At 41.6% G+C, this 15,753-nt stretch overlaps 1 protein-coding gene across 3 annotated transcripts in view; it reads right to left on the bottom strand.

Moving 5' to 3' along the window:
• Positions 1 to 15,753, bottom strand: part of Dock11 (dedicator of cytokinesis 11) — a 187,185-nt gene that overhangs the window by 119,983 nt on the left and 51,449 nt on the right. For all 3 annotated transcript variants that reach the window (XM_052738112.1, XM_052738113.1, XM_052738114.1), the window contains exons 2-6: positions 13,757 to 13,873; positions 13,583 to 13,672; positions 12,651 to 12,733; positions 11,508 to 11,577; positions 10,794 to 10,889 (exon numbers count right to left, since the gene is read on the bottom strand). In XM_052738112.1, the coding sequence (XP_052594072.1) occupies positions 10,794 to 10,889; positions 11,508 to 11,577; positions 12,651 to 12,733; positions 13,583 to 13,672; positions 13,757 to 13,873 (456 nt within the window). The remainder of the gene's footprint in view (positions 1 to 10,793; positions 10,890 to 11,507; positions 11,578 to 12,650; positions 12,734 to 13,582; positions 13,673 to 13,756; positions 13,874 to 15,753) is intronic.

The following is a 15,753-nucleotide window of genomic DNA, read 5'->3' as shown; positions in this document are numbered from 1 at the left end:
AGCACTTGGAAGGAGCAGATGTCTCAAAGGCTGAGGATCTTGACCCTCACATCCAGGATTCCCTGTGACATTGTCCTGGAGGCTGCTTCTTTAAGTCTCCTCACTTGTAACCTGATTGGACCAGATTAGGTGATCTGGGAGATCATTTGTCACAAATGATCTACAAACTGTTTTACTGAACATGAACAAGTTACACATTAGCTTTCCTAGGCTGACGGTCCCCCCCCCCCACACACACAAACACTTAAATGTGAGATGGCCCATGCATTAAATGTTCACCAAACAAGTTACACATTAGCTTTCCTAGGCTGACAATTACCTCCACACACACACAAACGCACACTTACACGAGACAGCCTATATATTAGAAGCACACTGTTTGCACATCAAAGAATTGTTTTGTTTGCTCTTTTTTGAAATGGAGGTCCCACTGCATTGCTCAAGATGGCCTTTTATTCCTGGTTCAATTGATCCTCTTGCCTCAGATACCAGAGTAGCTGTGACTATATGGGTGTGACACTGTGTGGCTTAGGAATTGTTTTTAAGTCATCCATGTGTAGAAATCAGTTTGTGAATGAACAACAGATCAAGAGATGGTTATGATCTCTTCTCATTCTAAATTTCAATGATGTATCTGTTTTTTTTGTTTTTGTTTTTGTTTTTGTTTTTTGTTTTTTCGAGACAGGGTTTCTCTGTGTAGCTTTGCGCCTCTCCTGGAACTCACTTGGTAGCCTAGGCTGGCCTCGAACTCACAGAGATCCGCCTGGCTCTGCCTCCCGAGTGCTGGGATTAAAGGCATGCACCACCACCGCCCGGCGATGTATCTGTTTTTTAAATAATTTTTTATGTGTATGGGTGTTTTGCCTCCATGTATGTATGTGCACCACTTGCATACCTAGTGCCCACAGAGGCCAACAGAGGGCATCAGATCCCCCAGAACTGGGGTTACAGATAGCTTAGAACATGATGCATATGACCTCAGGGATCCTCTTGCCTGAACAGTCACACAATTCCCCCTGCTTTCTTTCAGGACTGTACTTGAGCCTCATCTCCTTGAACTGGTTTTCTGTAGGTAACTCTAAACATTGGAGCACTCTTCTGCAGTGTGAACTCTATGTAAATCTACCTCATTCATCTATCTCTTCTTTAAAATTTACTGTTTCTTTCTAGACTATTAAGGTAAGTTATTGCTTTAAGTCCAATATAATGCTTATAACTCACTAAAGTTTTTCAAAAGGAAAAAAATGAATAATTCATCCTCTAACATATCAATGGTTTCATTCAATAGAATGATATTTCTCTGTAATACAAACATCCTTCACTTCCTCCTTGCCTTTATTATCTGTCTTAGATAGTGATCACAGATAACAATTCTCCATCTTACTTAATGAGAAGCATTTTTTCTCATTAAGAGTAGTCTTTTCGGGAGATTAAGCCAGACAGAAGGATGGAAGAGCTGATTCTCAGGAATCAGGTCATGTCAAGTCTTTTTAAGGCCCTGAGATGTTGGGACAGTAAACTTTTGGACCTCTTCTGGACCAAGCACAAAGGTCATTTGTCACTTGGTTGCATCAAAGATAGAAGACTGTTGTAAAATATTATTTTAAGATGTGTTACATTTTTTATGCTGTGAACATTTGTTTAATGATGCAAAGATGTGTTGCATTCTTTTATGTTGCATTTGGTTAACTCTGTGAAGCTGTTACTTTGCCTGCCTAAAACACCTGATTGGTCTAATAAGAGCTGAACAGCCAATAGCAAGGCAGAAGAAAGGATAGGCAGGGCTGGCAGGCAGAGAGAATAAATGGAAGGAGAAATCTGGGAGGAAAAAATAAATGAGAGAAGGAGGAGGACATCAGGAGCCAGCCACATAGCCAAGCAGCAGGCTATTGTGAAAGAAGTAAAGAAAAGAAATAAAGAATAGAGAAAGGTAAAAGCCCAGAGGCAAAAGATAGATGGGATCATTTAAGTTAAGAAAAGCTGGCTAGAAACAAGCCATGCTAAGGCCGGGCATTCCTAAGTAAGAATAAGTCTCCATGTATGGATTTATTTGGGAGCTGGGTGGTGGGGCCCCAAAAGAGTCAAAGAGTAAACACAACAACAGAAGACAAGCAGGAACGGTAGTGTACCTAGTACTCTGCCTTCCAATTAGGAAAACCTTTTATCATCTTATATAACAAACCACAAGGGTGTCTGGCTATGTGTGTTGCCTAGAGTGGGGATACATCCTCTACAATATAGGAACCAGAAGTCCTAAGACGGATGCTCTAAAGGCTAAGGGACAGGACAGGAGGGCCAGGAGCAATACAGAAATGAGGCAGGTGGATCTGCTTAACTGAAGTGTTAAACTAAACAGCACTGATCAGGAGGAAGCAGGATCCTGAGACAGAGGTGGGAGGATTACAAATTCAGGACCAGCCTGGGGCTATATTATGAAACTCTTGCCTCAAAGGAAAAGGGGGTAGCAAGAGCCACGATGAGTCTCAGAACTGTTCTAAGCAAACAAGGAAGAAACAGTAGGGAAGAAAACCCCAAGACTTTATACAAAAAAAAAAAAACTTATACTTAATTATACTAGAATGGCAAGAACTTCGTCTTTCTGGAGAAGCCCTCCAGAAGCTGGCAACCTATCATTCATCTCTCCCCATATCATTTTATACTCCTATCATGTTTTAATAGACACCATAATTCTACACTATGGGGGGGGGAATCAAGTTCATTTTTCTTGAATAATTCTATCATAGCTAAGCACTGGAAATTTTTTAAACCAATTTGAAGCAAACTATAAAAGAGGGTAGCTACAACCCTCCCTCATCATTGCAGATACATTTTTTTTCTCAGACATATTTCAACAAAGATGGCCTTGCTCAACTTCCTTCTGTCCTTCCCTCCTGTTTCTTCTTCCTCCTTCTCTATCTTTTTTTTTTTTTTTTTTTTTGAGACAGGGTCTACTCTACAGCCCAGACTGGCCTTAATCTCAAGGTGATATTCCTGCCCCAATCCCCAAGTTCTGGGCTACAAGCAAGAGCCAGTACATCCAACTTTTTTTCTTGCTTAAACTTTTGATGGCATCCCATTTCCTGCCTGACCTCTCATAATTCTCCTAATATAAAATAACACTGACTGGCATGCTTCCTGTCTTATGGTCCCTGACTAAGTGCTTTGCTCACGTACACAACACTGTACGGTGCCCACCATCCTCATTACCACATCACACAAGAGAAACTGTGGCCCAGAAGGATACTGGGGAGCAAATCAAATTACCCTAATATGTGCTCTCTATATCTCTATATACTGCAGCCACACCCATATTCTCTCTTGGGACCCCCTTCTTCAAGGCCTGGCCATCTCAGACCCCATGTCCATACAGTTGGTATCTGAACAATCATTAACTAATTATTTTTATTATTTTTTGAGACAAGGTTTCTCTGTGTAGTTTTGGTGCCTGTCCTGGATCTCGCTCTGTAGATCAGGCTGGCCTCGAACTCACAGAGATCCACCTGCCTCTGCCTCTGCCTCCCGAGTGCTGGGATTAAAGGCGTGCACCACCACCACCTGGCTAAATAATTATTTTTATTGTGTGTCTCACATCTCCAAAGAGGTCCTAAGCCCTAAGGGGCAAATGTGATACTTCTGTCTACCTACCAGAATACTAATTTCATGTACTAATAAGGTATCCATTGTATATTTAGTGAAAGATTTGATGATCTTAGGAGTGTCTGGCATATAGGAAGCACCTAATAAGTAAGTTTTGAGCAGCAGTCACCAATGAGGGGAAACAAGACAGAAAAACAAATTAGTGAGAAACCCCCTGCCTATGATAAACAAGTATTAATCCATATTATTTATTGTAAGATGCAGTCTAGTGGGTGGGCGCATACAAGTGGAGAAAAAAATCAAAATAATAGATCTTATCCTCCTCTTGTTCCAATACGCACAGTGACCTTGAACTCCCGGCAATTACTTTCATATTGTATGTGCTTTCTTGGATGAAATCCTCTTTCGATTTGCTGTTCTCCCCCTATCAAGAGGAGAATGCTCCTTTAACAGTCAAAGAGTAATAAGGACTTTTGGACTCTGAATGTATAACAAATGGCTCTCTTTTTGTGGGGAAAAAAAAGAAAGAAAGGGCACCAGAAGTGAGTCATACATCAAGCAGTTGAACTTGCAACCCCAATAACACAGCAAGGCACTTCAACATTTAATTGCTGCAAATGGGGAGTAGAGAGCCTGAGGAATGTGATCAAACTGAGCCAAGAAGATGCACAAAGGTGGGTGTCCCAAGGCTTAGCCAAGAATGTGCAACTCTTTTAAACTAAAAACCACCCTCAAGATCAAATTTTCCTTATTCCATATATCATTATATTCCTTAGGAAAAAATAGTTCTAAATACCAGGGGAAGGTCATGCCCGATAGCACAGCTATCTACTTCACAGTAATTTTTCTCAGTGAAAGAGAACAAGCTGAATAAAGCAGATGTCTCCAGCAGCTACTTAGGAAAGAGTGCAACCGAATAGGCTCCTCTTAGCACTATGGACTCTACCTAAGTGATCCTGTATTCTCCATGATTACCTTCAGCTTCTCTCCGGTCCTTTTCCAGGAATTGGAATGGGGTAGTGGGATGGGTTCTCACTAACCAGAAAGCACGAATTGAGGAAATGGCTCGCTGTAATAAAGCTTGTCCTGTCTTAACATGACCGCTGACAACAAGGCAATTTACAAGTGCCGGATAAAAAACAGTCACTGTGCCCAGACAACAATCAGCGCCTTTGCAAGAGCTGCATGAGGCCAGCATCCTCTTCAGGGAGAGGAAGTGCTTGGGCACTGTGACTCTGTGGAGTGACTGTGTCTCACTGTGAAGCTCCATATATCATTAGCAGCTCTCCCACCGCCTGGATGTCTCAGTGATACTTTGTTGGTAGATAATGAGGTTACCCAGAAAGCACTTTGGGGAAGATAATGACAATTGCAGTCAATGTCATGGTACTGACTATAACTCAACTGTTCCGGGCTGGGGGGTACAGTACACTGGGGAAAATATAATTTTTATTCCAGCATCAAGAACTCAGTGTAGTCCATGTGCCAGCCCTTCTTTCCTGTGGAGTCCATCACTATCAACCTGAATGCTCTGGCAGAGTTCTGGCAGGCACCAGAGCGGGCTTACTTTTTGGAAGTAGTCCATGCAGAAATTGCATTGGCTGTGTTGCCGATATTGCATTAGGATGCATGGTTGCTTGCTCAAATGATCACATAAATTAACAGTCTTCTGGTTCCTTTTGTAAATCAACTGGACGATGCTGAGCAATTTCTGATCCTTTTTTATTGGACTTGTACATCCTCAGTCGTGATTCTAGCTTTTTATTTCCTTGCTCTTTGATTCTCTTACTCCTGACAATTCAAAGGTCTAGGAGAAAGTCTCAGACTTGTTTATCAAAAAAAAAAAGCTGCAGTTACTGGACATAATTTCAAACATCTTAAAGGACAGCTTCTACAACAGTGCTCTTGGGTTGGTTGTCTGATGCATCGTTTCACTGTATGGCTAGGCTGGCCTTACTTAACTCTTCCTACCTGCTGCTGTCTTATGAGTACTGGGATTACAAGCCTGTGCCACCAGGCCCAGCTACTCCAACAGAAATTTTTTTTAATTAGCAATTTTTTGGTTTGTATGTTTTAAAATGAATTTTAAAAGAACTTTGGGATACATAACTTGGCTAGTGTTGAGCCACGGCCTATCACAGAGACTCGAATCAAAATATGAAGAAAGAAGCTTGGCTTCTGTGGGCTGTTATTTGCCAATGAGTCATGATTAATACCTACCCCGTTCTGAGGCAGCTTCCTGGCTGCTGGGAGTTAGCAAAGCCTCTCAGAAGCATGAATTTGACGATAAGAAAGATTCGCTGGGGTCAGTTCTGGAGCTCGGGCCCTGTGGAGCTGCTTGCTAAAGCTCCCAGTGCAGAAGGCCCCATCAGGCAGGGAACTGCAGCTGCACCCAGGATAAACCTGCCTCAAGTGCAGGGAACATCACTCAGATATAGCACACCTGAATCATCTTTCCATTTGCTTATGAGATTGAGTAAGAGTCTTGATTTTGAAGATTCACATATTAGGAACGAACAGAAAATGTCCTTCCTGTCACCCTTTGGCTTTACTTAGGCCTGTGTCCTACTACTCCAAGAGCTAGCTAGGCTGCCTGCTCACCTGACCCATGAGCACTTAGCATCTTCTTATGCCTGAACCCACGCAAACTTGAGAAGAACTGTTCGCCACCCTGTGACAGCGCACCTACGGTTGCAAGGTCTACGCCCTCAGATGCCTTGCTTCACAGGACAGGACCCCTGATTTAGCAACTTCAAGACCACTACCATTTCCAATCCTTTGCTACACACCCTCACAGCCCCTCTCTTCACAGAGAAAGTGAGCAGAGTAAAACCCTAAGAGTGAACACTCCAGGCGCTGAAGTGCACGACAGGACAATCGTGAAAATACTTTAGTCTATATAGGATAGAGAAACATTGGCAAAATCTCTCGGAAAGCTCTGGCTGATACTTCCTCTCATGCCCGTTCTAGGTTTGGCAGATCCCCAAGTACAATGGCACTGCTTTGGCTTACGAGGTGAAGGCAAAGAGTACAGGACATATGCTTAACTTGCAAAATTCCATGGTGGCGCACGCCTTTAATCCCAGCACTCGGGAGGCAGAGGCAGGTGGATCTCTGTGAGTTTGAGGCCAGCCTGGGCTACCGAGTGAGTTCCAGAACAGCCAGGACTGTTTCACAGAGAAACCCTGTCTCAAAAAAAAAACAAAACAAAAGAACAAAAAAATTTCAAATAGATATCCCAATCCATAGTAGATGAGGGTAAGGACAAATGAATCCTATAACCAGAAATAACTCCCAAACCTCACCAGGGCCTTTACGTTTCAAAACGGTTTTGTTAAAAGCTATGCAGCCTCATATGACCGATTTGGTTTCTTTCCTTTTTGCCTCCTCTGTCTACTGCTTTATAGAGGTTTTAAGAAGAAACAACAGGCTGGGGGTGAAACTCATTGATAAGAGTGTGTACCTAGCAGGAATGAAGCCCTGGGTTCCAACCCTGGAGGTTGAGGCAGGAGGACCAGAAATTCAAGTTCATCCTCAGCTACACAGCAAGTTTGAGGCTAGCTTGGGATACATGAGACCGTATCTCAAAAATAACAGACAGAAGGAAAAGAATTAGATGAAAATTGTATTCCACAGAGAGAGGGGAGGGAGAGAGATAACAGGAGGGAAAGACAGAGGGAGGGGGAGAGAGAGAGGAGAGAAGAGAGAGAGGTGAGGATATAAGCAGCTGGGAATAAAAAGATGAAACGCAAAGAACCTAGCTCAAACAGGGCAATGTTTGCCGACAAAAAGCAGTAAGTGCCCATGTGGTCACCAGGTTACCTCAGACCTACCATCCACTCCATGAATTTATGGCTCCTCCATGGCCCCTGTAAGTGTGGGAGTTTTCAACCTCAGAGATAGATAACAGCCAAGCTGAACAATCAATCTTTGGCTGACTGTATTAGTTTGCTAGTGCTATAATAAATTACTTCAAACGTGATGGCTAGAAACAACACAGATTTATTACGTTATAGTTCTGGAGGGTAGAAGTCTGACTGGTCTCTAGGTAGGGGAGGGTCCATTTCTACTCCCTTGCTTTCTTTTTACCTTCAAGAGGATGCCCATTGTCTTTGGGCTTGTGACACTTTTCTCCATCTTCAAAGTTAGCCACATAGCATCTCCCCTTGACCCTGCCTCTGCTCACATCTCTTCCTCTGACTATCCTTTCCTGCCTCCCTCTCTCTTTCACATATCAGGGTCTTTGTGCTGATTCTGGGCCTGCCTGGATAAATCAAAATGGTCTCCCTATTGGCTTATTAGCAGCTTGAATTCCCTTTTGTCATGTAAGCAAACATTTACAGGTTCCAGGGATTAGGACTTCTTTAGGGATTTGTTAGTCTTGCTATCACATCAATGTGTATTTTAAAAATCATGAAAGAAGTTTATAAACCATGAACTTTTTTGCAGGAAACTGATCTTTTTACCTAAAATAATGTCTTCTTAAGAAAAGTTGTCAGTAAAGCAAAATGTAGTTCAATGGTATGTGAGAAATCATTTTTTTTGGTTTTTCGAGACAGGGTTTCTCTGTGTAGCTTTGCGCCTTTCCTGGGACACACTTGGTAGCCCGGGCTGGCCTCGAACTCACAGAGATACGCCTGGCTCTGCCTCCCGAGTGCTGGGATTAAAGGCGTGTGCCACCACCGCCCGGCGAGAAATCATTTAAAACAGGTTGTGGTGAATTGCTTAGTAAATATTAATTTCTTGCCAATGTCTTATGGATCTAGCTTTCTACACAGCACACTTCCTTAGTGTGGTGCTAAACCTAAGGTCCAGGTAGAACAGTTTAATATTTTGAGAATGTTAGGGGAGGGGTGGAGTCTAATGTATAGCACACAGGGGTATAGTCAGATGAGGGCAATAATTTCTACAGATCAGTAGAGTGCAGCTGGCAACAATTAGCCATATATTTCAAAATAGCTAGTGAAGATTATTTCAAATGTTTTCAACACACATACATAAACACACACACATGCACACACACACACACACACACACACACACACACATGCAATAGTGATGAATATTTAGGCTGGTGCATGTGCCAATTACACCGATCTATTCATTGTTCATTACGCATTATATTATTATTATTACTATTGAAAGTTTACCTTGTAACCCATTAGTATGTCCATCATGTATCTCTTTAACACTGTCAAATCCTAGAACCATTTTCTGACAATCTTAGTTACAACCTCTGCTCATGGGCATCTGAACCTGATGACTGATAGGACCCGTATTATGGCACTCAGTGTGCTGACCAAGAGGAGAGACCTGCATAGGCTCAGATCCTCCTTCTGAAAACTTGGGGCTCTGTTTTTCTTTTTTAGACCCGTATGTGTGGTATGCACACACATATGCACATGTGTGTTCTGGTGTATTCACCCTGTACATTCACATGCAGAGGCTAGCGGTCAACATTGAGTGTCTTCATCATTTTCCATCCTATTTTCTGAGACAAGCTTTCTCAGTAAAGCTGGAGCTTGTTGTTTCCCTTGACTTGCTGGCCTACAAGCCCATGATCCACCTGTCTCAGCATCCCCAAGTGTTGTGATTACAGTCGGATGGAGTGTTTCCCAGCTTTTTTGTTTATGTGGGTATTGAGGATCTAAACTCAGGCCCCCCATATTTGCAGAGCAAGCATCTTACCCACTGAGCCATCTCCCCAGTCCTGGAGCTCTGCTCAGCCACATATTACAGTATCTGTAATCTAAGAGTAATAACAGCAGTGCCGATTTCATGAAGCTGCTCTGCAGATCAAATGCAGAATATAAAAATGAGATGCAAAATAAACTGGGTATGGTGCTTGGCATGCCCTGAGCCTCCAGTAAATGGATTCTCTTCCTATCTCACAGGAGAAAAAAATCCCATGTTCAGACGCAACAGATACACAGGAAACATCCTACAACTTGGACTCATTATCTGAGGGGCCGGAAAATGAAAGTGAGAACAGGACATGGCCACTAAAGGGAAGCAGCAAGCAAAATATTAAATTAAGATAGAATTTGAGTCTTCCTTTGGTAGACACCCATGGTTTCTGCTTTCAGGCTATTTGAAAGCTAGAATGACCTTCAATACTTAATAGAACTGTGAATCATCCTCAGTAAGCCACATGATCTTATATTGAATATCTGAAAGAACAGTTATATTTGGTATCATGGAATAATTTGTTTGGTTTCTCTGCTGAGAATCTTTAAAAAGCTCATTTGTCTTTCCTCTGGATTGTAATGGTTCTCCACTGCCTCCCAAACAAAAGACAAGCTCGTGTCCAAGGCATCCAAGGCTCGCTGTGGTACTTTGTCCCTTTCAGTTTCTTGGTTTTGTCTCACACAAATTCACTATGCTGTCAAACTACTCCATTTTCTAACTAGGCTCTTCTGAGCACCCTAAGGAACTGTTTCATGTAGGAGTTTCTAATATAATTATGAAGCTGCTGGACACAAGGAACTCCCCATCTTAGACATCCATGTTTCCCCACACACACTAGTATTCAATAAGCGCCAAATTCATTCATTAAATCCCCTTCTACATAGGAACCTCTAATGCCTGTGTTTGCAAAGCTATTTTCTTCATTCAACTGACAACTTCCTTCTTAAGATCCCTTATTCCGACAATAAGAACTTCATTACATGTCTTTAAAAAGTTAACATTTCTAAATTTGTTCTGAGATTAGAGTTTTAATATTGCATGCATCTGTAAAAATTCTTTCATTAAAGGTATTTTTTAGTAGGAGAACAAATGAGAACAAAATATAATGACATATGTATTTTTTAAAGCCATAATGAAACCTATTATTCTACATGTTAACGTGAAACAAAAGATTATATATGAGTCGGCTGTTTGAAACCTGGGGCCTATGCAGGATCGCTTGGCTCGGCCTGGGAGGAGGGGACTGGACCTACCTGGACTGAGTCTACCAGGTTGATCTCAGTCTGCGGGGTAGGCTTTGCCCTGGAGGAGGTGGGAATGGGGGGTGGGCTGGGGGGAAGGTGAGGGGGGGGCGGGAGGGGGGAGAACAAGGGAATCCGTGGCTGATATGTAGAACTGAATTGTATTGCAAAATAAAAAAAAAAAAAAAGAAAAGAAACATTTCTCCAGATTCACTATATATGTCAATATACTTCAAATGATGGACTAATACAGTAACTATTTCCTACCTTCATGGTTACTGTGATGGTGCTGTTTACATTTGCTTTATGCAACCAACCTTGTTTTATCACACCACCCTTCTGAGAACATAAAGAAGATGAATCCTGAAATAGAATAAAAGCCATCAGGAAAATAGCAGTCATCCAACTATTTATTTAATAATCAGCACTTAGTAGACACAGAACTAGCCCTATTCCCATTTCCTAATTAAACATAAAGTTAGCAGTCCCCATAAATATTTGAAATTATTGTCTATACAATGAAAGGCCCAGTGGTAAAATAAGCACAGTAGGCACTCAATAGTTGCTGAAGTGTCCGAGTTGCCGCCTAAGAAAGTCTTCTTGTTATGTAAACATTAAAGCTATACCTTGAAATGTCACAGACATCCAGACCACCTGTCCCAGGAGGGATGTATCAGGCAGGCAAGTCCACATGAAATCACCATACCACATGTCCAACATAAGAGAAGTAACTCTATAAGCCCATCCCACAGGCAATTGGACAAATTTACATACATATCACTGCCCATTTCACTGGAGATTTTCTAAACCTCATTTGGAAATGTAACCTTTTTCTTCAATTAAAAAACACTCATTGGTTATAAAGCTGGCCACAGATACCCATAACCACTTGTTCCAGCATCTCTCTTCAAGGAATTCCCTTTGGAACCCTTTCAGCAGAAGTGGCCTTGAAGAAAGGCATACAGCTAACCCCATCATTACCTCATCTTTTTCACAGTCTTCATCAATTTCAAACACATGATTAGGAATCTTTTCTGGCCTCAAAGATTTGCTGAAAATTCAAAGAAAATTACTTTAGACACTGAACATAATCCATGACCACCACCAACAAACAAAAGCTAAAAAAAGGTGACTTCACCCTTTGGAAAACAAGAAAATGCAAGACGAGAGATGGAAAAGTACTCTCTTCTTCCTAAACGTAGACCTATCCCTAAGTAAACACGCATAGCTTCTGTTTGCTCATTTGATTTTTGCTAAGCCAGAACTCCTGACTAAGCTACCTCTTTGGCCCCGCATTATTTGTATATAAGGACTCCCACATATGCAGCCAGCTGCGAAGATAAAACAGAGACCAGATAGGAGTCGAGGAGAGCAGAAGTTGCTAAGGAACGTAGGCCGGGGCTGCGAGCAGTGACAGAACTTTATCTTTTCACGGGTCAGAAAGCAACACGGTGTCCTTCCGGCTCTCCCATTTGTTTGCTTTGGGAACGTGGACTGCTAATGTTAGTAGTTTCGTTCCTGGGGAAATGTTTTTGAATGATATACAGTGTTGCACAAATGTCTTGTTTCCCCTTCATTTTCTTTCATGTTTCTCTAGATGAAATGCTGTCATACAGTGGAGAAATGGGAGAGCTCAAACAGGTTGATTTGGTGGGTCAATAGCAGAAAAAAAGATGACTTAAACCGTAACTCCTGGGACATTGTTCTCACGACATTCCTTCAACTTCACTGACAGAGATCCTCCCTGCCGACACCCCTGCAAGGGACATCAGCAGGTGTTGAACTGATCAAATAGCTTCTAACTTCTTCGCTGATACCACTGAACTAGAGATACCCTATATTTTCCAGACTGAACTAAAGATTATTCTGTGATCTATATGGATGCACCAAAATATGTGAGCTCACACAGACTGGGAAGAGTGTCAATAAGCAAAGTTAAAACACACTCAACTAGTCAAAATATTGCACGAGCCAAGTATGCTGTTGTTTCAAGTTTGGTTTATTATAAACTATAACAGGGGTTTCAGAAGAGGTTTCTAAAAAGCCAAATAATAACAATGATAATAATGATGATGATGATTATAATAATAATAATTCTCCCATTACCCCGACTTCAAAACTTACCATGGCAACATTCGAAAGTCCCCAGAGAAGTCTTCGTACTTATAGTTTACCACGTGCCAATCTGTGCTGTAGGTCTTAATACACTACAAGGAAAGAGGAATTGTTCATTTTAAACATGGGAAAAGAATACACAGAAATATTTTGCTTTAAAGTCTGGCAGAGCTGACGATGGTGCCACACACCTGTAATCTCCAGCATTCAGAGACCCAAGGAAGAAGGATAAGGAATTTAAAGGCAGCCTAGGCTGCAGAGCAAGTCCCTGTCTCAAACACACAAACCAAAGTCTGGTGAAATATCGACAGACTTTTTTTAAATGAGTTGAGAAACGTTGGTTTGGTGGTCAAGTGTGATTCTCTAGCCCTATTGACAACAAGCCCTAATTCATATGTCCTTTTAAAAACTCTGACTTCAAGACTATAAGAAGTACTCGAGTCTAAAAGAAAAATACAAACAACAAAACCATGCACTCATTGTGTTTAAGTTTTACCCTCACATCATACAGACCCGTTACATAGGTTAATTAAGCTTAGTACTTTTATTACTCTTTTATGATAAAGGAGAAGGTATTTTCAATAGTTTATAAAATATATTTGAAATTCATAGATATATAGCTATTTTTTAATAGCAAAAACATATGCTAGGTGGCTGGAGAAATGGCTCAGCAGTTAAGAGCATATACTGCTCCCAGCTCCCAGAACCAATATCAGGTGATCTACAACTGTCTGTACCTCTAGTTTCAGGAGATCCAATGGCCTTTTCTGGCCTGTATGGGCATCTGCGTGCACATGGTGCACATAAACTCACTCAGGCACGCGCGCGCGCACACACACACACACACACACACACACACACACACACACACACATACACAAATAATAAAAGAATAAAATAAAAATGAAAAATATGTTCCTTGGCTGACCATTGACCCTTACCTCTTTGACAAATAAGCTCTGGGCCCTCTTTTCAGCATCTTCTGGTACAGTAGACTGCACTGTTCTGCGCTGACGACCGATCACTGAGATCTAGAAAAAAAATCGCATTCTTGCTTTAAGAACTGGCTTGGGAAATAAAGTGCTTATTCTTTTAAAAAGCGCGTGTGAACTCACAGATATGTCTTCCATGGGGAACATAAGCAGATCTCTGAGGGGATCGCTGTAAATCTGTGTTTTCCGTTGTGTGATAACATTCTCATAGTCCAGGGGTTCAACTACCTTGGCCTTTTCCTGTGTAAGAGACCAAAGGCATAAATTGTTACTGTCAGACTCCCAGAAGAGGGAAATTCCTCTCCATGTAGCAAAGGTACACTATTTCACAAAAAAAAGTGATTGTTGTTACGAAGTACATAAAGCTACTTTAATAAGAGAAACCTTCTCCATAAGTGCATACACACACATAGCAAACACATGTGAACACCAAACACATGCATAAACAAACTCCTCCTTGCTGTAGATAAGAATTCTAAAGAAATAGCACCATATTCTATATATCTGTATGTCTTCCAAAAATTCCCTGAATTTGAAGTCAAACAAAAATGGCATAGTTAAAAGCCTGTGAGTCATTTGGTGAACACGCACTATTTGCTGGGTAACTAAAGGGGAGGAAAATCTCAACATTCAAGCGCCCTCTCTGTGCCAGATACACAATCCAAAGAGTGTATTACATTCCAGCTTTGCTATGGCAAGCATGAGGCCTGGAGATGCTTAATCCTGCTGACAGGGCCTGAAAGGGTGAGGTTCCAGGAGGCAGAGTCTGTGGACTCCTCTCAGAGAGCTAAGTAAGCTGGCCATTGATAGCAGGGCACCAGCCTGAGGCTCATGTTACTAGGAGTGGGGTCAATAAAGCTGAGAAATCATAATATAACCTAGTAAGAGGACTAATCATACTAAATGCACCAACCGGATTCTTTAAAGTATTGTAGTTAGTACTTACTCATGTCTATAGTGTGTTTTGATGAAGTCCACACCCATTCTTCTCCTACTTCCCTGTTTTTCTCTCTCAACTTCTTGTTTTAAATTCCACTGTGTTCATTTAGAGCTGCCTATATGTGCGTGGGTGTGGGAGCATGTACTAGAGCGAGGATGGCTTCTTGGGGCTTATGTCCTTGAAGAAAACTGACCCTCCCTCACTCAGCAGCCATCCATTTCCAATAATTCCTGAGCTCTTTCTACGCAGCAGGTAAATGCTTTCTGCATATTTTCCAATGTAACGCTCCGAACAGCCTATGAAATAGGTATAATTGATTCCCCCACATTACAGTTGAGAAAGCACTGGACTTAACTCAGGATAAATCATTTACCTATCTTCAGAGTCAAAAGTCAACCCCAGGTCTGTGCCTGAAAAGACTCAATACTCTCTCGTTCTCTCATGAAGAAATACACAAAGATATTATATGCAAGGTCTTGAACTGGGATTATTCCACTACCTACCTGCCGATCATTTTCTTTCACTGAACATACTGGGTTCTATTTTTACCTCTCTGACTATTCGAAGGCAGGGAGCTTCCCACAATAGAAAACCTAGCCCTGTGAAGGGAGCCTCATCTCTATGAGAAGTAAAGGGAGGAAGGACTGAAGCCCCGCCTTTCCCTTCCAGCGGGATTCAGTTGTGAGTTGCTAGCCTCGGAGCCAAAGAAAAGCTTTCATTTGTTCACGGTCATAACCCTAGCACCTAAAACACCCGCGCCTGGTAGGCATCCAAGCATTAATTATGGAATGAACTTTCGGATATTCAGACTCAGTTAAAAACATGTCTCTACATGCTATTTTAAACAATTACATGTTAATTGTTTAAACAATGTATGTTAATAATTTCTAATAAGGATGTTTTATTTAAATGAAATTATTCAAATTTATTAACAGAAGCTGAATAAAGAAAGTTCAGACTTAAGGTATATTAAATCAGGGCTGGAAAGCTGGTTTGAGTTAGGAGTACTTGTTCTTGCAAAGGACCCAACACCCACATAGAGGCTCACCATTTCCTTGGCACCAAGCATGCATCTGGTGCAAAACACTTATACACAAAAACTAATAATAAAATCTAAAAAAAGTAAAAAGACAACCAGGCAGCGGTGATGCACACCTTTAATCCCAGCACTCAGGAAGCA

This window comes from Peromyscus californicus, unplaced genomic scaffold (assembly GCF_007827085.1).
Source record: "Peromyscus californicus insignis strain IS unplaced genomic scaffold, ASM782708v3 Scaffold_10__1_contigs__length_136768540, whole genome shotgun sequence".
Classification (NCBI taxonomy): domain Eukaryota; kingdom Metazoa; phylum Chordata; class Mammalia; order Rodentia; family Cricetidae; genus Peromyscus; species Peromyscus californicus.
This window is presented reverse-complemented; position numbering and strand designations above follow the sequence as displayed.